The sequence below is a fragment of the Varroa jacobsoni genome, unplaced genomic scaffold, assembly GCF_002532875.2.
Source record: "Varroa jacobsoni isolate VJ856 unplaced genomic scaffold, vjacob_1.0 scaffold_221, whole genome shotgun sequence".
NCBI lineage: Eukaryota > Metazoa > Arthropoda > Arachnida > Mesostigmata > Varroidae > Varroa > Varroa jacobsoni.
In genome coordinates this window covers 397238-419962 of record NW_019213123.1, presented here as the reverse complement: position 1 = coordinate 419962, position 22725 = coordinate 397238, and the positions used below count along the sequence as shown (strand labels likewise).

The 22725-nt window shown below is 41.4% G+C and overlaps 1 protein-coding gene across 12 annotated transcripts in view; it reads right to left on the bottom strand.

Moving 5' to 3' along the window:
- The window catches only part of LOC111273734 (organic cation/carnitine transporter 2), a 99091-nt gene that overhangs the window by 12291 nt on the left and 64075 nt on the right, over positions 1 to 22725 (bottom strand). For 10 of the 12 annotated variants that reach the window (XR_015316060.1, XR_015316061.1, XM_022855640.2 and 7 more), the window contains exons 3-4: positions 4662 to 4786; positions 270 to 453 (exon numbers count right to left, since the gene is read on the bottom strand). Coding sequence is in view for 10 of the 12 variants with exons in the window: in XM_022855640.2 (XP_022711375.1) it covers positions 270 to 453; positions 4662 to 4786 (309 nt within the window). In the remaining 2 variants the exon portion in view is untranslated. Of the gene's footprint in view, positions 1 to 269; positions 454 to 4661; positions 4787 to 5151; positions 5233 to 19718; positions 21216 to 22725 lie in introns of those variants that run through there. The other 2 variants (XM_022855644.2, XM_022855643.2) reach the window with 2 other exon arrangements.

Below are 22725 nucleotides of genomic sequence, written 5' to 3'. Positions count from 1 at the left end.
TAAAAACGTTTCTCGTAACTATAAGATGCACGTTTTGTTTGTGTGTCCAGAATATTAATTAGTGTGTACCAAATACATTTGATAGCAATGATGAAGGCTAGTCTAAGCAAAACAAGATGACTGCGATTAGTGGGCACGGCCTTCTTGCGTCCAGCTGCCCTGATATTCCGCAACTGAACCTGGCCAGTAGGCGTGTAACTGTGGTAAATAAGAACACTGCATACGTACGGTGGACGTTGACACTGGCGATGACTGTAAAATGTACGCACCCGAAGTAATCACACTGGTAGGCGATGTTTCGCGGGGCGAGGAAGTCTAATCCGACGGTGTCCTGAAAAGCTACGACTAATCCGAGTACGATAGTGTAGACGAGTATAAGGAAATGCCATTTACCGAATGTGCCTAACGACTCGACGGGATCCGGCCGCGGATTCAAGCCACGACCCCCCGCTCCTGCCACAGAGAAAAAGGGAAAATTAATGCTGGAATCTATTATTGTATTACTGTGAATCTGGTTATTCGAAAACATAAGCGGTCGTTTTAGATAGATCATTTCTGTGCGATTGATAAAAACGACCAGATGTTTAAACGATTTTAGCATCATACATAACTATGCGTCTTTGAAAGCCGCCTACACTTTCATTGCTGATTGAAATTGTTCCGCACTTCTGCGTTGCAGCTCAAGAGTAAAATTGAAGCTGTTTTTGTTATGAATTCTATTATATATATGCAAAAGACAGTCATATTATGTTAACACTATTATTATTATTTTACAATTGTTTTTTCAGCAATCCTGATAATTAAAAAAATAATAATAAAATAACAAATAACGGATTCAATCTAACGTAATGATTAAATAAGAATGGATAAATCTAACGTTTTTCAATACTTTGCATTGTCGATAATAAATGTTTTCGAGCGATTGTATGTTGTTTCCTTAACTTTTTTGAAACTTAATTGAAGTAGGACAAAGGACGTCCTAGTTTACAATAATGAAAGTTTCCTCATCCATTATTATTATTATTATTAAGGCTACCGCTGCAAAGAAGTCCTATTATTGTTATTACCATTATGTTAATCATTATTTGTTTCGAAATGTTAGTATAATTACGGCGGTATATGCAGCACAGGGAAGGGTTGTAGAAGAAACCGTCGGCTGATTTCAAATAGTAGTGTTAAAATCAGAAATTAGATACTTATGGATCAACGACACGTTCTCAGCGCGTGGGGATGTGCGAGTGGGTAGATATCACGTTATTGCACGACTGCGGTGCGCTTTCCACGCAAATGAGGCAAAGCTGGATAGCAGCTACGACAAGGGGTCAAGGGGGCACATAGCGGCGAGTCATAATGATTTCATCCGCACGATACCGTCTTGGTACAGTCAATGATCGTGCCAAACAATTATTTCTAATTACAGGGTGCAACACGGACCGCTCTATAACTTGCCAGAATCTAAGTATGAATTTGCTTCAGAAGAATTGTTTTAACTTCTGCTTGAGATTTATTTGTGTATGATAACAAAACGCACGACAGCTCAAGGCACGCAGACGTTCAGATGCAATTATTGTTCGCTATCCAATCGCAACAAATGATCATCACAGCATACGATGTATTGAGAAATGACATTCTTGGGCCAGTCTAAATCACTCAAAGATCAATCAGATGTTACAGTCAATCGATATCAACGATCAGATGTTTATCAGTTGATGGCTAAAGACATATTCATAGTTACATGTACAGATAAAATACTCCAGTAACAATGCGAGAGCAGTACGTAGTTTTAACAATAGTAAACGAATGACGTAGGGGCTTAGCACCCCACGCACTGCACAGATGCAGATTCCTGGAGCAAATTCCCCTGCGAGCCCCCCGTTAAAGGGACTCGATTCAATTTAATTCGATCAGCCACGAGGCTGTTAATAGCAAACTACTCATCGCTTTCGTTGATGGTACTATGCAGTTTTTTCTATCCGCAACAACTTGGAATTTTTACGTTTCATGTGTAAATCTCAACATTACGATAAATGTACCGTTTCTGACATAATTTTTCCTCCGAGGACTATAAAAATAAAGATCTGATCGTTTTCTCCTGTTTCAGGCCTAAGTCAGCTGCTTGTATCCTCTACCCCTTTATCGAAGATTAAAGCGACTGCCTAATTTGCTGAAGTTATTAGACAAACGCAAATATTTGTTGTATCAGTCTTGACGGAAATTAATCCGAATGCGTGTTGATGGAATAAAAATCTGACAAACAAGCGCGATGAGGCGAAGGTCGCCATCAGTCACAAAATCCCTAATTAACTACTTGTTTAATTGCTAGTAAGCAAGATATTGGATCATTAAAACCTACGCTGTATATCAATTGATTTTTTCGACGCAGTCGCTCTGGTTGTCGCAGACGCCGATGTAGGCTTTCGACAACTAACAGCTTCAAGGGATATTAAAGACCCCCGTCTATGTCGAACTGCCAGTTGTCGATATATTACATACATATATAACATAATCCATGCTACCTTTTTGTTTCTCTATTGAGGTAAACACATCGTTGACTACTAAAAAACTACCGCGTATGCTAGTTATAGAACAACTGCACGATGGATAAATATTTATTTCTAATATACTCATTATAAAGACAAGCGCTAGATAAGCGCAGTCCTATTCACTGGACGATTTTTTCTCCATTTACGTCCTTTTACTTTCTTTCTATAGGCAAATCATTGTACGAGGGAACCTCAACAATCACATCGCTTTCTTTTCCATTTTTTAATATATCATATTATATAAAATGCTATTGGCCAGCCGAGGCGTGTTAGAGCTGTCGAAGACTACAAGTTTTTGCTATAATAACGCCAATATCGACTGTTTCGTCTGGCTTGCGCGTTGCTACAGAAAAGGCGGGAAGCACCAGCATGATAGAATTTAAATGTGAAAATCCCGGGAATCTGCGTCGCTAAAGCTTTCGACAAGTTAAACGAGGTAGGGCCGTCTCGGAAATGAGATGTGATGTCTCTTATAACAGCCTGTGTGGAAGATAATCAGAACAAGATCTTAGACTTAAAAAGCATAAGAGATGGCTAGCATACGAATTGTATGTAAAAAATCAGGCAAATCCGGATGTCGGATCTTCATCAAGTTAGATTATGAAGCTGAACCCTTTGTGTTTCAGTCCAGTCAATGTGGGAACCGATCAGGCTGCTCAAGTGGCAGATGATACTTATTTAACAACACCTAGATACATTTCTAATGTAGAACGCTTTTTACCTAGCGAAATACACAGATTCATTTTACAGTTATATGGTGTGACCAACGTGTTTCCAGCAGTATTGTACATCAAATCCATATGACGCTGTGAAATTTCGCCGCCTCAGGTGGGTATCGAATTTGTTTTGCTTTAATCTTTGCCTTTAATATAGTAAAACAGTATAGTAATACGTTGTGTTTCTAATATCGTCGGAATATCTGTTTCAGTCATAATCGTAATCAGCAAAGTGAGGTAAGACGTTAAAAACGCCTACACGTCATGTTATCATCATGTGAAGCTACGTACTAATAGCTGAACTAAATCATTCTATAATCGTGTTAATGTCGTCATCTTTCAAGATGACATCAGCCGGCTTTAGCTGGCCGCCTACAAAGAGTTAGCTATTAGACTGAAGCATGATGACCATGGTGCTAGACATGTACATGATATCTATATGATTCTTTTTCTTTAATTTCGAATTATCTACATGCCCCGGGGATGCTGGTATCCATGGCACAGGTCATACTCGACTGTTAATTATGCATTCTGTTTTGATCGCAGCCTGCGTCAAGCAACGTTTATATGGACGTATCTACTACATCATTAAATAAGGAGCTATTATTGAAAGACAAAGGGCCAATTTATAGAACTTATCAAATCACTATGAAAGACGTATCGGATATACATAGCGTCACAGAAATAATTTTATATATAGATATAGTATTCAGGCTGAGTGACGTTACAATTTAGGAAGCGACCGAATTACGTTTGGCCTAAAGAACTGACCTAAACGCCAATGACATAATTAGTTACTAGTAGACTATTTCACCTGAGTTAACAATTAGACAATATTGGTTCGCCGCTCAAATAAAAGAAAAATAACCATATGTACCGCATACAGTACTCTAAAACGTTAACGATTAGGGTAACATAAAGCAATTATTTCATATAGCAAACTATTTACACGGTTTTGCTTTGAAGCATATATATATATATACAGATATATATGCGAGTATTGCATTGGTAAAATATAATTTTAGTTTGACCTATGTTAGTGTTTTTAGATATACGACAAAACACCAAAATGAATTTAATGGTAAAAGCAGGCCTAACAAGGCAAACAGGTTTTCACGTTTTTTTGGTACATCGGGACCTTCTCAGTATATACGGATTTAAATTTGCGCGCGCCTTGATCGAAAATTATTCGACGCTTCACAGGGCTCGAAGTGCCTTTTATATCTTTTTTTTTTTTTTTGAAAGCAATTTAATAGCCCATAGTAATTCTATAGAAAGTTGATGAAGTCAAATATCATATCGCCGTTGCATGAAAGATTATGGACTTCAGTGAATAGACATTATGTGTCGAACTATTATAAGCTCAATTGCGATTAGTTTAGAAAAGATTTCTTTACGATACCTTTGTTTTGTAAAGTATTCATCCTCGAATAGGGTCGCCGAATGAGCGAACGCCCGTACGAGTCGCTATAGATTGATCCTGAATCGATAGTGGAGGCAGTTCCAGTAGAATAGGACGGATCGAGCCTAAAGGACCACAGCGAAAAAATCACATATTATCAAACAGGACTGCTGTCAAGGACACATTATTGCTTAGCTTGCATTCCTTAGGGGGAGTGTTCCTTAAGACGAATCGCGAGAAACGTTTACACTTTCTCTACTGTAATCATTTTGAAAGACAACATGCACCGCAAAAAATGCCTTAAAATAATAAGATTAAGCTATTTCTAGCCGTTTTAAGCGCTTTTACAAAAGACATGCCTTTACATTTTTCTAAGAGTGGACTTCTTCTAGCCCCGATTGGAGTACATACGTCTACATTGAAAACGCAAGCAAACTAATGCATGCAGACAATTTTAGGTAAACTAAGTTACTTTTCAAAATAATCTAACCTAAAAAATCATTTTTGTTTTAAATATGCGAACAGCTGCTTCAGTGCCGGTGTGATTCCGTCAACGCAAAATGTCAGCAGCCTGAGGAAAGACCAAGACAAAGCAATAACTGAGCATCACAGTACTTTGTGTTACCTAGATAAGGTTATTATTTGTGCTGAAATGAAAAAAGTATCTATCTACGAAACAATTTGTTTTCCATTAAAGCTTGCCTATGAAAAAATGGTCCTATTTAGATTTAGCTACCACTTGTGCACTAGTAGGTTTCCAGGTACGCAACTACCATGCCGCCCTGACGACGATCAATGTTCATGAGCAATCAGTTTAGAGTCAGACTCTCTGTAGGCTACGAAGGCTGTGAACATGTGCTAGGCTCTACTCTATCATAGACCTCTGCCCCTAGAATTCCGATTTGTCCCATACATCACATTGTAGGGGTGGCCGCCCTCTTGGTCTGGCGTTGGTGGCCATGAAGGCGTCACAAATTTGTCCTCGAAGCGCAACATTTTGCTGTCCACCAAATTGACGAACATTTCGGTGCTTCTGGTGACTCTTTTGCAACGGTTATCGCTTATGGCTTGCACTTATTTTTCAAATGTGGTATTAAACCAACGGTGGCACGCACTCATCTAATGAAATTCTGTAATTTTCTATTATTCCTAGATATTAAATTGATACTGTCATTGGAACGTAGAACGCTCTAAGTTCGTCTTCGTTTGCCACGCCTGCACGGCGCTTTCGGACAGTCGTGGTGATCATTGTGGCTAACTCTCAAAAATATACGAAAACGATTCCCTTGGATACCCTTTATTCGGTAATGGGTTCTTCCTGTTTTTGTGTCCTTTACTGCAGTGAAGTATTGCAACATCAGAAGTACTTCACTCACAGCTAATGTTTCTTCGTAAACATCCTTTGCCTTGTTTTTCCCTCATCCATCTGAGATTCGGCTGAACCTAATCCTTCACTCTTTGTCTCGCGTAGCTAAGTGCGCGCGCCAAAGCAATGCAGCGGGAGAAAGTTTATCTTACACTGATCCGATAAGTTCGCTTCGACCGGCACGAAGATGAGCAGACATCTTTGGCGAGACAAAGCTAATTAGTCCGATACTTCTTTTGCAGAAGAGAACACTTATAACCTTGCACATCGTAACAAACTAATGCTACGACTCGGTCGGCGTTCGAACTTGTAGCGTCGCATGGGCTAATGTACTACCGTAATAAACTTCAATAGATGAAAACTTTCTTTGGTCAATCTTCGGTAGAAAATTTCTAAATGGACACACCGTCCAGTGATTTTTCGCACTCTGGCATCGGGTGGCATAGACAGTAGGCAAAATGCGCCGTCAAACATGGCTAGACGGCAAATGTGGTTTTCCGCTCAACCCTCCGCTGAACGTAAGATCGTCTATAAAGGGATATCTGTTTCAATACTCATTGAACTCAGAATCAGCGCTCGGTGTGAGCTGCGATCTCGGTGTAAGTGTTGTCTCGTGAACCCCTGAACGTCGCGCGCGGGGGAGGTCACTGGGTCGTGACTTGCCGTTGCCCGAGGAAGGGATAAGAAAATTTCGGGTGGAGCTCCAATGAGTCCTGGCAATATAGGTCCGATAGAACATAGATAGTGGCTCGGGTGAGGGTCTAGCGCGAATGGCAGAGAGTCGACAGCAGCTCACGAACGTAACACGGATGGGATCAAAGAGTCAAAAAAAAGTTCGACAAGAGATCGAAGAGTCAGGCAGCTTCATAGTGTGAAAGATACAACTGGTAAAAACAAACGCTATGCAAACGGCCACTTCAGGACCCCAAGCGAGGTTAGCACTCGACGAAAGGTTGGCCTCATCAAAATGCTGTCTATTTACCAAGTACCTTATATATATATATTACATATATATGTTTTTTCAGAAATGTCGCGCTTCCAATAAATCTGTTCTTTCATGGAACCATGAAAGTGTTTCAGGTGCTTTCCTTTTTCTTTCGATAAGAATGCTTTGTTTCCAGGAAAAGATAGACGCCGCGATACTATACGTTTCGCGCGTTACATGAGTGAGCTGCCTAAAATTAGCATTTGGTAGCAGATTATAAGCATTTGGTTGAACAAGTGTGATTGAGTTCTGTATTCGTGTATCTAAATCTAAGACGGACAAACGCCTATAAACGAATACCGAGAATCGCTTACTGATAAATGTCTACTTCTTGAGAGATAGTGTAAAGGACCAGGAGGAGTCTAAAGCGCATGACGATAGAGTAGACTTGCTGACCTTAAGTAATGTCCTCATAGTAAGATCAATACTCTTTCTTCAATAAGATAGAACCCAAGTTTGATCATACATATTGCATTTTTTGGTTAAACTTTTTTCTTATTTCAAGAAAAGTTATAAAAAGTAAAAGAGTCTTAAATTGGTGTTTCATGGCTGTATATATTAGTCGTATAACGCTATATACATGTACAACCCTATATATTTATTTACCTAGGTAATTGAATTAAATACTACCTTACAATCACTTTGTCATTATTATCTCGTAGATAAAACGCTACAATGTCATCCTCAAATTGTTTTGATTTTTCATTTTTCCCTGCTCTTCGTTGACCTAGTTTCTTGAACCCTGCGTTTCCTTCGTAGACACTCGCTTTATTCGGTGCTTGGTCAGTTGCTGACGGGCTTTTTGAGTAACCTCTTGACACTCTATTCATCGGTGAAGTTCCTGCCAAGCATAGACAACGTAACCTTTAAGGGCGTATAAGTGCAAGACTCACGTAAGGTCGAAGGAACAGAAGCAGGGCTAGTTTCGTCATCGTGGGTCTTGGGCCTCAGGAGGCCCTTAAGGCTACATAGTCTCTCCCTACTGACGCTATATCCGTGTTCAGCACACGCGTTTTCTTCTCACTCGTTATCTTCCCTCTAAAACTGTCTCTTAGCGCAGTCAAAGGGAACGTAAGCGACGACACCCATCGATAGTCCGCCGACCACTTTCGTGTCTTGCCTGCTTCTGATGCGGCTCCGCCCATCGTAAGAGAGAGAGTTTTGTTCTCGTAGCCTGCCCCGTAGGTTGCTCCACTCCAGTCAACGGCTCGGATCAACACCAACTCGATTTCGACGTCGTTGCTACCTAAGTACAGCGTCTGTGTGGTGTACCGCTGTACAAAAAAGTATGCAAGATTCATCTGAATGGAAAAAAAGCGGCATTGACCAAGTTCCTGACAGATGCTTCACTCTCAAAGTGAACGACTGGCAAGCGAAAGATGAAAAATATGTTTCAGAAACGAATAAATTAGTTAACGTTGAACGACTCTTGTCTATGTACGCAGACATCCGAGGTCCACATGACAGGCATGAGTTTTTTGAAACGGGTTTGTATCTAACATAGCTGAAAACCGTAAAGTAGTGTCGTAGAACTGTAGAACGTATTCGGGATCGGAATTTCGACAAGCTTGACAGCTTTTTGTATTCATGAACTCCGTGATAATGATCCTTCTAACAGGCTTTTAAAATCAAAATTTACTTCTTTCACATCGACCAAATCTTTTTTCTTAACGTTTGATTACCACAAACATAGCCATCCGGATAAAACAATAACATGTTTATTTATTTATTTATTAGTTATTAAGAGATATTTCATCCAAGAGTGGACAGCGGTGAAAAAGCTTTCCCGTACGTTAATTCTTGAAAATATAATAATGATAATGAGAATATTATTGGTCAAGACGGCCAATAGATTTTCAATAACTCTTTATGCTTACAAGATTTTGTTTTTTGTAGCGCAAGACACAATACGACGTAAAGTAGATAAAATTTAGCGGTTTATAATGCTAACAAATGCTACCAACTATCACTTCCATTTGTATTCTAAAACTGAAATCATATAAAATAAAAAAAAAAACGGGTGTTTTTTCAATCCTGCTGTTAATAGTTATTTAAAAAAATACATAATGATGACACAAGTTGGGAATGGTTCATGGATAAAGTAGGGACTGCCTTATGAAACGGTCAATGAAGTAAATAACAAATAGTGATATCCGTTCTCACATTTGGTTCGAAGGATAAAAATGTAGCCTTCAGCATTAAATAAACATAACCCTATGAGAGTTCAACTGAATAAAATGAACCCTGCTTACGGGCTGATACAAGGCAAGAAAAGAGGTTAATTAAGCATTTCGGATGCTCCGGAGGTTAAACAGTGAATCAGTCTTTAATTGAGTAATCCATTGCCCTCTGGGCCAAACAAGCGAGAAGGAGAGCAGCTAAAGCTTTATATCACGCGAATAGACCTACAAACATATTACATAATACGTTCAGTAACGTACATCATGACCGTAGTCTAATAATGCCATAATCTTTGGTTCCAACGAAGATCATCGCGGCTAAGCACGGGGCTCGTATGCCACAACTTGAGTTGGAGGAAACGGCCAGTTTTTTTATCTGCTTAGTGCATGCGTACGTAAATCGTACAGTATGCGTCGGAACTTGCGAGGTGTATGCAGCAATCGCGCTCGGGCGGGGGCATCATTTCGTGCGGGGATCATTTTGCTCAAGCTAAATTTGCGGAACTAAAAGTCACCATCAAACCCTTGGGTTTTTGTGCGGAGCATATAGTCATTTTTACAGTGTGGTCACTTGTTCGGACAGAATAATCAATATTATCGGCGGAATATTGTTATATCGATCACGAAGAATGAAGCGAAAATACGCTCGATTGGTCCGCGTTAAGTTGCCCCGATACGTACAGAGCTCCTTAGCCGTATCGATTATCGTCGCTAGCCGCGTCATTTAAGCCCCACGCCTGCCTCAAGTAACGAAAGTTTACTTTTGTTTTCACGCCTACTGGCCATTACTATTGTAAGTCGCGAATCCATAGTGGGAACGAATTCGGTCACATTGTAGTAGTTCATATATACAATCCCGTATGCTTTTATCGTTGCATGTTCCCGCTGTCTATAACCCTATTCGATAGTAGACAGTAGAACACCATTGTGTATATATATCCACAATAGGCTGTCACCCGGTGGTATGGCAACTGTTATTACCTTCATTATAGAGTTTATAAACAATCATGTTGTTGCATAGCGTAGTACTATTCGGTGTATTTCTCCAAGCAAATCTGATGCGTTGGCACGTTTCCATTGCATAGTACAAATACGCAAGCCAGTCACCAAAACCACAAGCGGCTGATTGGAACCGTGAAAATCAAGTATACTCTATGCTAATGTATGTACCCGAATTTAGATTATGAAGCAGAAAGCGCCATTACGAATTGTAGCAATGGGCATCGGATATGGTATTATTTAGTAGAGCCACAAAGGCGAAAACTAGCGCGAATGTTACATATTTTCCAGATATAATCGTTAAATACAAGGGCAAAAACTGTGTTTTCTAATTTGAGCCTTAGAATATAGAAACATAGACCGATTTAAAGGGAGGAAGACAGTACCCCACAAAGTCACCTTATAGAAGAAAGTTATCAATTGCTCAATGATCGCTCAATCAATACTTCTGATTAAATCAAAAATGAAATATATAAAAAAAAAAACATAATTGCTGAAGCCAATGATTTTATACGATTCAAGGAGAACAGCCATAATTTAAACGGTCTTACTTTTGCTTTCCAAAAAAAGCAAGGATTTTTTTCCTCTATCCTAGCATAGTTCTGTTCGGTGTTATCAAACTGTATGGAAATCGTGCCATACCGTACTGGTGGGGAATATATTAAGGGAGCAAGGCCTTTTACATATTTTTAACATATAATAACACTACTTTATTTGTACCTGTAACCTGGAACAGGAAAAACCTTGAGGATACAACATTTCTGACCTCATTCACGTTTGCTGTGGCTAGACGTTCACGATTATTCTATCACTACATAATGTACATAGGATACTTTTACGCTGCTAAACTCATCAACAGACGTGTTCATCTAGATGCACGAGCTAGATTTTTTTACGCTCTATAATAATAACACTGAGCTTAAGGCTAAACAAAATTCGAATAGTATCGCTTGTTTTTCGAAATTATCCGCAGTACTAGTACATAAATAATCGATGCGGAATTCCACTTGTGTGACATTACGAGCTCTGTCAGCCCCTCCAATATAAATAACTTTTTTTTTAAAAACTCCTTTGGTCGCAGTTAATCGCACCACTCAAGTTTATCCATACGCACTACACTTTGAACGGTTCAATAATTCTAACTTTAGCAACGTTCCATTCGATTATGTTAGGTGTCTGCGCTTATTGTTATTCCACTCCGTATATATTTATATTTGTGTAACAGGGTTACTGTGAAGTACATAGTATCTGCTTGAACGGCTGAAAAAAGCAGCTGACTAGTGCAGAACTAGACAGTGGTCTTCCGGTAATTCACACGGGTGTGTCACTTAAATAAAGCTTACTGCTGGTCGCATCTTGGGTCTGTTTTTCGATTTTGTTGCCTAGCAGCAATGGCGCTCTGTAGCTTTAGGGATTTTTCGGCTCGACAGATCGACCTAGAAGCTGACGAATTCATACTTTGGCGTTTTTCTCTATACCGTAATGACTGTCCATAGGAGTGGCCCCATACTCGAAATCTCGTGAAATTTCTAATAGAAAGTGGCCTTCTGTGCGCCGAACTATTGCAGGTATGCGCTCGTATTTGGGTGTCCTAGTCAGCCAGAGACCCCGTTGCGAACGGGAACAAAAAAAAACAAAGAAACACTTTCAAAATTGAAATCGTAGATGCATAAGTTTTCTCATCCATAACAAACGGCCACGTTTCGTTGTTCCACCCGAATATGATTGTCCTAATGCGTCTCATCATCTAGGAAAAAAAGGGTAGAAATTAGAAATTGACAGCATAAATGGCAGCTGTAGGACTTCCTTACTTTCTAAAGCCGTTCCGGGTTGATGTTAGAGAACCGGATAGGGGCTTAAGGGCCAAAAAAAAAATAGCAGAGCGCTGACGTCCCAGCGGAATAAACGACCAACTGAAACTCAGCAGTGATATTCAGAACTATTATGTGTGTATCTGTCATTTGTAGGCTGATGGTGATGGTCGTGTTCACCAGCTCACCTAATGACTGGCATTGACATGTCAACCAGTTGCTGCTTCTATCGTTGTCGACTAATGTTAAACGCTCATCCAATTCCCAAAAACGGCCTTATAACGATGGTGTTACTATTGTGCTATGGTCTGACCAAGCTTCGCAACGCGATGATGGCGGCCGGATGAACACGTATTCGGAACTGGAACAAACATAAGCCAGTACTGATGGAAGAGAAACTAGAATTGCCCTTTGCAAAGTGATTATGAAGCTTTCTCTGACTTAACAGTGACTCTGTTCTATTAGTGAAGAAAAAACGCCAGATATTTTACGTGGGCTGGTGAAATGGCTTGATAATGGTCAGTTAAAGGAGTAGATATTAATCCGCTTTGAAATGAAAAAAGTAAAAGTAATTGGAAATATTATGGATTGCTTACTGGACTGTTATTGCCATAAATTAGCTGCCATTGTAGCACATTGTGTAGAAATAAATAACGGCATGTACTTGCGCAAATTGCGTTTGTGGGTCCAGATAAAAACATGTTTATTTCCAATATATATATATATATATATTAACTGGGCATAACCGGTCCGTAGCTCGAAATATCTGCATTGCATCGCAGACCATATTGTTGGAGTTTCCGCTGCGCTAAAATAAATGCTTTCTTTGCCAGACCCCGCCAAGGAGATCTCTGAATATATGTCAAAGTCTAAATTGGGTTTGCTAAAAAATGTAAGACGCCATTAACTTTAAATTAAATAATTCCATTTCAATAGTTAACGCGAAAATTTATTGAAGATATTTCGTTTGACACATAGATCCTTTTCTTTCGTGAAGAACTTCGTAACTGTCGAACATAGCGCAGCTTTTTTAACATCGACGTTTCTGCGTATATTACCAGCCACAAAACGGAAAAGAGCTCAGGTACTTAGGTGCATAGTCACAAGCTAAATGGAACGAAGGACCTCACTGACCTTACCAACAAATTGAGTATCACAAACAGACAGCGTAATTCAGTTCTAATAGCTTCTCGATAAGTAACTTTGGTTTTTAACGCTGACACAGTATGTGTATATATCACTGACGAGATAGTTTGAAAAAAGACGTGAACCAATTCTCTCTCTCTTATAATTTCTTTTGTCACATCTGTTTCGTACTGGAAAGTCCCTCCCATGGGCAAGGTCTTAATAATGTCGCCATTAGCGATTATACAACGCATATAACCTAGCAAACAAACTTTAGGAAAGCTCGTAACCTCACAGTATAACTTACCGCGGCGTTATGGTGATGATAAAGTTTATCACATGTCGGTCATACTACGCTCGCTCTCTTCATACAAGTTCTCCAGACATAATTTTGTTGTGATGTTGTTTCAGCCACGGATTAGGGCAGTTGTCCATCGTCTGTATACTACAGGTTTTTATCACAGTTTATGAGTAAAAAAAAGTTACACTAGCTTGTTGCACTTCAGCAACGACAGGTACCAAATGTATCCCAACATCATATAATATTATAAGGTAAAGTCGACATTCAAAATTAAAGAATGAGAGAGATCCAATGGCCAATAGTTGGTCGTACACTAAACATATACATGTACTATAATAATGTATATAATAAGGAATGAAAATGATAGGGGCTTCTGCAGGTGCCGTGTCAAACTTAGGGCTAGAACACGTTCCTTCCCATTTTCAACGTCGAAGCTGACAACGAAAAGATCCGTTACGCATTCATCATTGCGCAGATGATTACATTTAGGCTGCGGTAAATGCTGGTAACGAGCCTCTATGGTACTAAGCATTTACTATAGCTGTCCTGCAGGCCAGCGTGCGGCTAATGACGCACGTACTCCTATAGAACGTGCATTTACAGTTACCACCATTGCTTTACGACCAAAGGAAAACCAACGGCATGTATCATCGTGACTACCCTTTTGCCTCAAACATGTATACGTCCAATCGCAGTGGGAGCTCATCATCGATTGGCGTCATTGAATTGGCTACCTCTGTGATTTTGTGTTAGGCCCAGCAATGTGAGACTCAAGCCTACGAACTACACACATTAATATATGTAGCATATGGCTGAACGCTTCCGCAAAACGCCATCTTCCTGACAGTCTCGACAGTATATACATCCTGCATAGCGCGCTTATCATTTGGAGCATTCTCATGTCGAACGAGAACGGGGCACAAACGGTCAGACACATCTGACATAATACTCTCACTAGTATCTTTCATTTTCTAGTTTTCTTACAAAGTACTTTTAGTTCTTACTGTAACTTCTATTATTTTGTCTTCTTCTTTTATCTAGGATAGCTCCGTTGCTTACTATACTATTAGATGACACAGTGCTAAGTAGTACTGGCAGCTTGATCGAGCTGACGGCCATAAGAAATTAATGTTGTTCCGCTGCCTATGGAATCTTGATCAAGACGATAGCTTCGCCAATCGTCAATAAATAACACGTAACAAGAGCTGATAACAAAAGCTTCATAACAATAATTATGGAGGCAGAAGTGACAGTGGGCTCCGTCAATACGTCAACATTAATATAAGGGCAGAGTCAAGCACAGTTTCTTTTGGGGAACACGTGAAAACCTTCAGGCAATGGTTGAAAGCTATTCGAAGGGCTTTATTTGTTTGATGCTGGTATTGATAAGGTGGAACGATGTCAAGACGGGCAAGCATGCCCTGGTGCTGCTGGTGACGCTGTGGCCGATTTTTTTCGTTGTTCCATACGTGTACAATTTGCCTGCACACAGTCAACATTCAGGCATATGACAACGGCAACGACCCCCAACATTTTAAATTTTCCATCGTTTTTCTACAAACGATCACCCAACCGCGCGACAACATGTCCAATATGTGTCGTCGATACATAAAAGTTCCCCCTAATAACGATAGCGGAAAGAAAAAAGCAACGTCGTTGGCGAGATAGTGACAGAGATGAATTTTTTCGCTGTGTCTTCGGAGACGATCTGGGCTGCGTAGGTTCGGTCAGTTGCTTAAGGTGCCTATACACCTATCGGAATAGTTCGGACTGCATGGACGTGTGAATCACATCGCAACCAATCAGGAAACCGAAAATCTTTATAGAGTGTATCTTATACTACTTGACATCAAGACCAAGACAAGTTATAAAACTAAAAAGTTCTCCGTATGCGGCGACCCATATGCGTATGGGTGAACATTGTGGCCTGCGTGTGGTGGAACATCGATGTCGTTGATGGACTCAGAACAAAAACATGACAATATGAAGGAAATCATTTTTTTTTCTAATTTATTTAATCATAACAGGCGCGAGTAACGTGCTACAGAGTCGATGGCTTTCATGGATGGAAGATTTATTAATGTACGTGTCGCGTATTGTTAAAACGATTACTCAGCTCTATGATTGTATGTCGCCACAAGCGCTATATGTGCTATATGAACAAATGCTCATATATAGAACACTTTAGTTTAACGCGCAGTACCGTTTCCTTTTCTTATGCTGCTTCTTTTAACAGCACACAGAAACTTCTGCATGCCTTCATGTGTGCAGCTAATTATGAATATGTACCAATTAGTCCGTATGAGCTTGCAGATTCGCCAGCATTTCCAAATGCTTGTAACGTTTCCTGGTCTTATCTTCTTTCAAAATAACAATAGCAAATAAGATCGTAATGCTGTGGTTGGTAGCAGAGCCGTTACGTGTGACGACTTGACAAGCCTGGGGCGGTGGCAACGAACGAATGACTGCACGGCAAACATTGTCACGGTATCAACCTTGCCCTACGACTTACTCCCTCTTCACAATATGGGAGAATTAGCTGTTTCCAACATCGTCGACGGTTACAACGGTGCTGTACAACTCCACCGCGCGAAAGGTTTGTAGTGGCAAGTAAGTTAAAAGTAACAGCTGACGAAGAAAATTAAAAAAGGAAAAAGAAACGTTCCTTTGAGGGCAACTGTGCAAACGTTGCTAGTACCCTACAGCTGGCTACTGCACGTACAGATGTAAACATCTTGGACGGAGTTTCTTAACTATACGCGGATCCGTCACGACCTGTACGCATATGACCTAAGCATAACAACAATGGAGCGAATTGTCGTTGTAACGGGGTTGTTGCTACAACGGCCGTAGCAACATCGAGCGCGTACTGCACATTTTTGCTGCAGCTATAGCTCAGTGCGACGATGGATGAACGGACGAATTTAGACTGATCGAGAAGAAGAACTTCGCTTTAGTGCCTGACTTCTGCTGCATTTGGCCTTTGGCCCAGCCAGCAGGCTATAGAACCGCTCTCCTGTTGGTTGGCTGTCATTTATCGTTGCTCTACGGTCGATACATGCATGAACATAGTGCATATGCACAGCCGAGGCAAATGTTTATTCTGTCTTACTATGCGTATGACAGCTGGACGACTCGTAATGGTTTCGTAAGACAGAACAATCGACAACAGTTACAACAACGATGCTTCGTGAGCGTCTGAGAGGACTTGGCGAAGCAGAAAACGCCGAACGAGAACCTTATCATTAGGGAAGGCTGATATTGGCACGAACAGCCAGCGCCACCTTTTTACGCTGGGTAAACAAAACGATTTGAAGAGCGTTAACGGAGAAATAACCGAAACGAAAACTAAAGTAGACCGTAGAAATGGGTGGGCCAAGTACGAACGGACCGAAGCCAGGGGTTGATTCGTTAAGAAAATGCAATCATAGGATAATAATACAAGTATTTTATCGCCTAGAATACTCACAGACTTAACGCATTGTTACATGTGCTTGATTTATGCACGGGACGGATAAAAGCTATTGCTTGTGATGAGAATGTACGTGTGCGGTAAACAACAGCCTTGGGCGATACAGTTAGACCCTCAAGCAATTGTTGGATGTTATAAGCTGTGATGTCATATCACATTGTCAAAGTAATGATATTACCGGCTTTTAAAAACTAAGCCTTTCTCCTAATATGTAATTACATATGCGCAAAAAAAAAACTCAACATTCTCAAATCGTTACAAGAACATGTAGAGAAAAAACACGGTACTCGTATACATCATCCAGCGTCACTTCGAGAAACCCTGTTCCGTCGCCTTTCCCCACTTACTTGATAACGGCAAAAATAGTTTAGCACAAAAGCATTTCTGTAAAACGAAGAAATTGACAAAATTGATTTCTCCTGCTAGACAATTCAGTCTCACAACGGCTCTACCACATGACAGGTTGATCTGCCGATGTCATCGAAATCAAATCAAGTGGCTCTCCAGATATTCTATTGACACAAAGCGTGAGGAAAAGCACAGCGTATCGCCAATAACAGGGACGTATCGGCCACTTCTGTAGCTTACGCTGAATCAATGAAAGAAAAACAATGCGCTCGCTAGTTCTGCCACTACTGGGTCTGGTAACTGCCACATCACACTTACTGTTACAGCAAAATTGAAGCAGACACATCATGGGAAACGTTCCTGTCTCGGTCTGGGCGTTCGTCGTTTATGAAGATATGTCGGACGAAGATGGATGATGTAGAATAAAATGTTAAGCAAACTGGATGATGTATGTATATAGGGGTCGAATCGATAGCTTATACCTGGGCTAAAGCCGGAAAGAGGGGCTTGTATCATCTCCACATTTATTGGCTATAGTGAAAGTGTCGACTGAACGACGGATGCGCAGCGGATCTCGAGCGTCCGACTAGAGCTGTTGATAATAATATGATCGTTACCGCCATTTATCAATGTCGTCCTATGCAATAACAGCTGTTACAGCGTATTGATTTCGCTCAATTACTCCAACAATAGAATAGTCGTTTATTCGACAGTTGGTCGATATTCAGATAAGCTAAAAAGTGTTACCTGAATCATTGTTGCCGCTGGCTTGGAAGAATTCGCCGCCGTAGTTTAAGCGTCGCTTAAACTGAGCGTCGCCGACTCAACGAGTAAACGGCACGAGCGACTGCTGCGGCAACGGAACCAGTGACAAACGAAGCAAGCCGAAAATACCAGACAACAATCGCTACGATAATTTCTACGAGCGCCTGATATGCGAGTTTCATGTCTTCTGGTTCGTGTGTCTTCACCGAAGGCTAATGGCCATTGCCATCATATTGAGTGTCCGTAACCGTTGCCTACTGGTGCCTTCCGCTGCGGCTGCTGTCACGCGTCGGCACGAAGAACCTCTCGAAAATAGCCACCTCATTAGAGGCGCTGGTGCTTAGATAACGTGAAGTAACTTGTAAGTTGCTTCTACCAAATTGTGCCGGGTCGCTGTTCATGAGAAAAAGAACAATGATGGTTGATGGCATTTGTTTTCAACAATCAAGATTGAAAAAGTCCGCCTAACTGATTAATAGGTTTCGCTTGCTGAAGAATAAAGTCTAAACGAAGCTTTTTCGTCTAAAAAGCCTCCATATATGTATATATATATATATATATATACATATATACGTATATCTCATCGCGACAGATCACCAGTTATCGTGATTCGCTTTTAGCCACATTGTCGTTTTTATGTATTTGAATATCATATGAGGGCAAATGGCAAGAACCTGCCTGGGGCCAACCGTATGTAGTGACAATATAATTAACCTTACTCAGTGAATTTTAGGCTTTGTCTTGCTAGAGCCTGCGCTAAAATAAGGCGAAAAAATCGCTATTGGATATCGTACTCAAGACAGGTGTTGACCTCTTCACCTTACTTATAGATCTCAAGCTGCAATAGTCAATTTAAAAAATGCCAATATATCATCATTGAACTGTCAACGTATTATATCACTCGGTTAGAAAGTCATGTGTACTGGAAAATACAATCGTTAAGAGGCTTTTTTTTTATTTTTAAAGTTCGATGAACTTATCGTTGTTAGAAATCTCTTTACAGACAAATCGCCTAATTGCATTAGAAGGATAGTGTTAACTTACTTAGCGGAGAATGGATATGTGCGAACGTGGATAAGTTCCAAGAGTATAACGCTAAATGATATGCGTTAAAAAACGCTATTGTTTGGAGGTATGTTATCGGAATTGACACCTCTTTCTCTGTAAAAATTGAGGTATGACCGTTTCCCCCCTCCGAACGACGCATAGAGCTTTTAATCTTTTTCAATAAGCGGTTTCCTCACCTAATACACATAATTGTTCTTATGTACTCCAATTCTCTAGCATTATTGTGGAACAAATTTTATCTGTCGAATTCTGAATAAAACGTCGATATACCTGTACAATAGTTAATACTTCACTGCAATATAATTAAACTGTAAGCGTAATACGGGATCAACTTACTACTCTGCGTAAATTTCCAATAAATTGTTATGTACTGTTAGATATCGGCTCGAACCGAAATTCTGTGAGGAGTTATCGCCCCTCACGAGAGTCACCTGCCCTAACCTTTCACGTAGCCTGACGCACATTGGAGCATCATTTTTCGAGTCACTTTTCTCAAAATTCACTCCTCCTAACAGCTAAACTACCTCGTATGGTAATTTACATGTAGGAATTAACGATAGCGTGTTTGGTAATGGCGATAATTTGGTTAGTTCTATTAAACCATTTAGGCTAGCTGTGAATTCGTGATCTACTCTACCTGATGACCGTAGAATAGTGCGTATGGCCGCTTTCAGGTTCTACAAATACACGACTTGTGACGCGACTCCTTATCGAGGCCATTGGGCCATTACATTTGCTTCGCCTTTACATTGAAGTTTTTCTTAGCTTTCCATACACGCCGTATCACCGAGCCTGGCCCACTTTAAATGGTTCGTCGTAGAATTCATGCGGAGCATAGGTCATTCAGCCACAAGCAACACTTAACTTGCTAAAGTTCTGAGCTATAAGCATTCTGAGGAAAATACTTTTCCTAACTAGACTCTCCTTTTATAGGCTAATCCGTATCCATAGGTGTCGCATGTCATGGTATTAAGTACGATAATCCGATCACTTGATGAGCATCACGTATGCTAGTGCCATTAGCACACACTGGTTATTGACGAAGATTTTCGAGGCACACTTGGCCCGGAGGAAGACTGTGTCAGGAGGCTGCTGAAGTTTTCACTTATGGGTCAAGCCAGCGGATGAATATAGGCAAGCAATATTTGTTTAATACCTAGTAACAATGGAAACTTGTGCTCTTAGTCATGATCATTTCAACTAACGCTACTCTGCTGAACTGTTCGAAGCAACTATTGTTGAACGCACATGGGAATGGTAGCGCTTTTGGGGGGTTGGTCGATCATAGCGGAGGTTGGATGTTTGCAGGTAACGATCACCCAATCAGTTGTCAGTTACAGCAGTCGCCACTATAGTACCGCGTATCTTCTTCCTCCGCGCATCTGCAATCGGTGCACACGGACTCATCGTCATGATAATCATTATCAACGGAATCACCACACTCATTATTGGAAATGCTATCGTCATCGTGATCATTGCAAACTAATCTGGTTGCCCCTTGATTCGCTTGTCGTTTTTTCGCTTCTACTGTTTCTCCACCACGTCAAAGACGACCCAATCAACAGTCGCGCGACAACGTTAGAAAAGGAAGCCGTATCCGTTGTATGAGATGGTACCTATGCCGCACGAGCTGCATCGTCGTCTACTAACTGTCTTACAGCAGCGACAGTATGAGAGCGCTAAATGGGCAACAACTAGCGATACTGCTTCCCGTGTCGTTTTTGTTGTTATTAGCACACAATAACACTACAAGCGTATCATCGCACCGTTGTACGTATGACGGCTAATGGTAACCTCGCGCGACCTTCCAACTCTGTCGATCACGGCACTGCACTGAAGCTTGTTGTTGTTATGATATGAGCTGACGAACGGACCAGCTACTGCCCGTCGAGTTATGAAGTCGGTAGAAGCGTTGCCACCGACTATCTGTAGTCAGAGCGGTGACGGTACCTGGCGTCAGGCAACGATATTGTCAACTATAGCAACCTGGCAATGGCACAACTCCCGTTAGACAGTCGGCAAGTAACCCACCGTAGTGGTAGCAGCTGGACAACGGTTATTGGCAGTCTGCTGATGGCAGATGGCTACTGCCACCAGATACTTGTGGCGCTGCTGGTAATAACGGTCGTGGTCTGAAACTGCATGTAATAGATCGCATCGAGCACAACGGCGACGACGCTGATATTAACGTTGTTTGCTGCGGCGTATCTGCGTACACCGCCACGGCTATTACTACTAGCGTCGACCCGAATCAACCAAACCGAGCGTGCCCCAGCGATCAGCTGAATATGGTAGTAATAACATACAGGATACGACAGAGCGCTTCTTACCTGATACCCACTCTCCACTTGCCAGATCACTTACGATTTGCCTCATACTCCTGCTGCTATAATCACACAAACTGTCGCGGTTGCTTTTAGATGATAATGATCATGCTAACATACTGATGGTGCTGGTGATTAGGCTGAAAGCGTTGTGATGCCCCGTTCGTACGTACGCACGCTCTTGTGACCAGTCTCTACTCTCCCCAGCTGTTGTTCTCCAGAAGTAACCCTCGTAAGTAAAGTTATGTCAGTTTAAGCAACTGCTATTGGTTCAACGTCTGCCAATCGCTCATCGATTGTTGTTGCCTCTACGGCCCAACAACATAGTACTTGGATCTTTCTCCCAAAGCGAAATACATTTAACTGTTACTTCGAAGCGCACCAGGGAACGACAAGGCCGGTCAAGCGAAGGCGATGGAGGCAGGGTCCGAACCGCTGTGGCTCGGAGACGTTCGAGACAGCGACGATGATGATACACTATACAGTTGCCAGACGAGGTAACTAATAAAATGGCGGGAAAGTATGGAAAGAAGTGGTTTTAATAGAAAGTGGTGTTCGTGCACCATTGAATACTTCAACGCCAAATTGAAGCTAGTGGAGCAGATGGCACCATCGTCGTCGCCGTTAGCTAGGCGGCACCAAATCCTTCCGCTGCAGCCGTTTGAATAGTTGGTGCGAAAGGAGAAGGCGGATTAGGAGCAGGACGAGACTCAGCTTGACAAGTACCCTGCCACCACAACACAAATGCCCTGGCCTCAACAAATACCAGTAGCCACCTGCTACGGTATTTTGAAACGAGTTCACTTAGTTACATGCAGTTCAGTTACGCAATGCGATTAGGTCACTTTGCTTTTGATTTGACTGGAGACAGCAGACCTTTCACAGCTGCTGTTGAGCTCTTCTGTCTCGTATGTGACACTCGTAAGGATGTAGCGCGCCCGATTCGGCTGGCGCTAAAGTGAATGGTGTTTGTAAGACTAGCGGTATTCGGTAACTGTGGCAAAGCTTTCTATTTACTAGTAATGTTTAAGAAACGATGTTTACACATTGCTAGTGACGAGGATTCTCGCGCCTTTACAGAATGTGACTAGTGGCTCCAAAAGCCAGTGATGCCGAAGCACTAGACGACGAAAGCGCCACCACAAACTGTGCGCGCCGCTAGGCAGATACAGTGGCTATAGGAGTTTTTGCAGTGCCTGAAACGCGCTCGGCATTCGAACGATGATCAGACAGAGACAGTTTGTCCAAACCCCTTTCCGTCGGTCATGGTTGGCCGATGTAACGATGGCCTGTTTGCCACCGCCGATGCTAGCGTGGGAG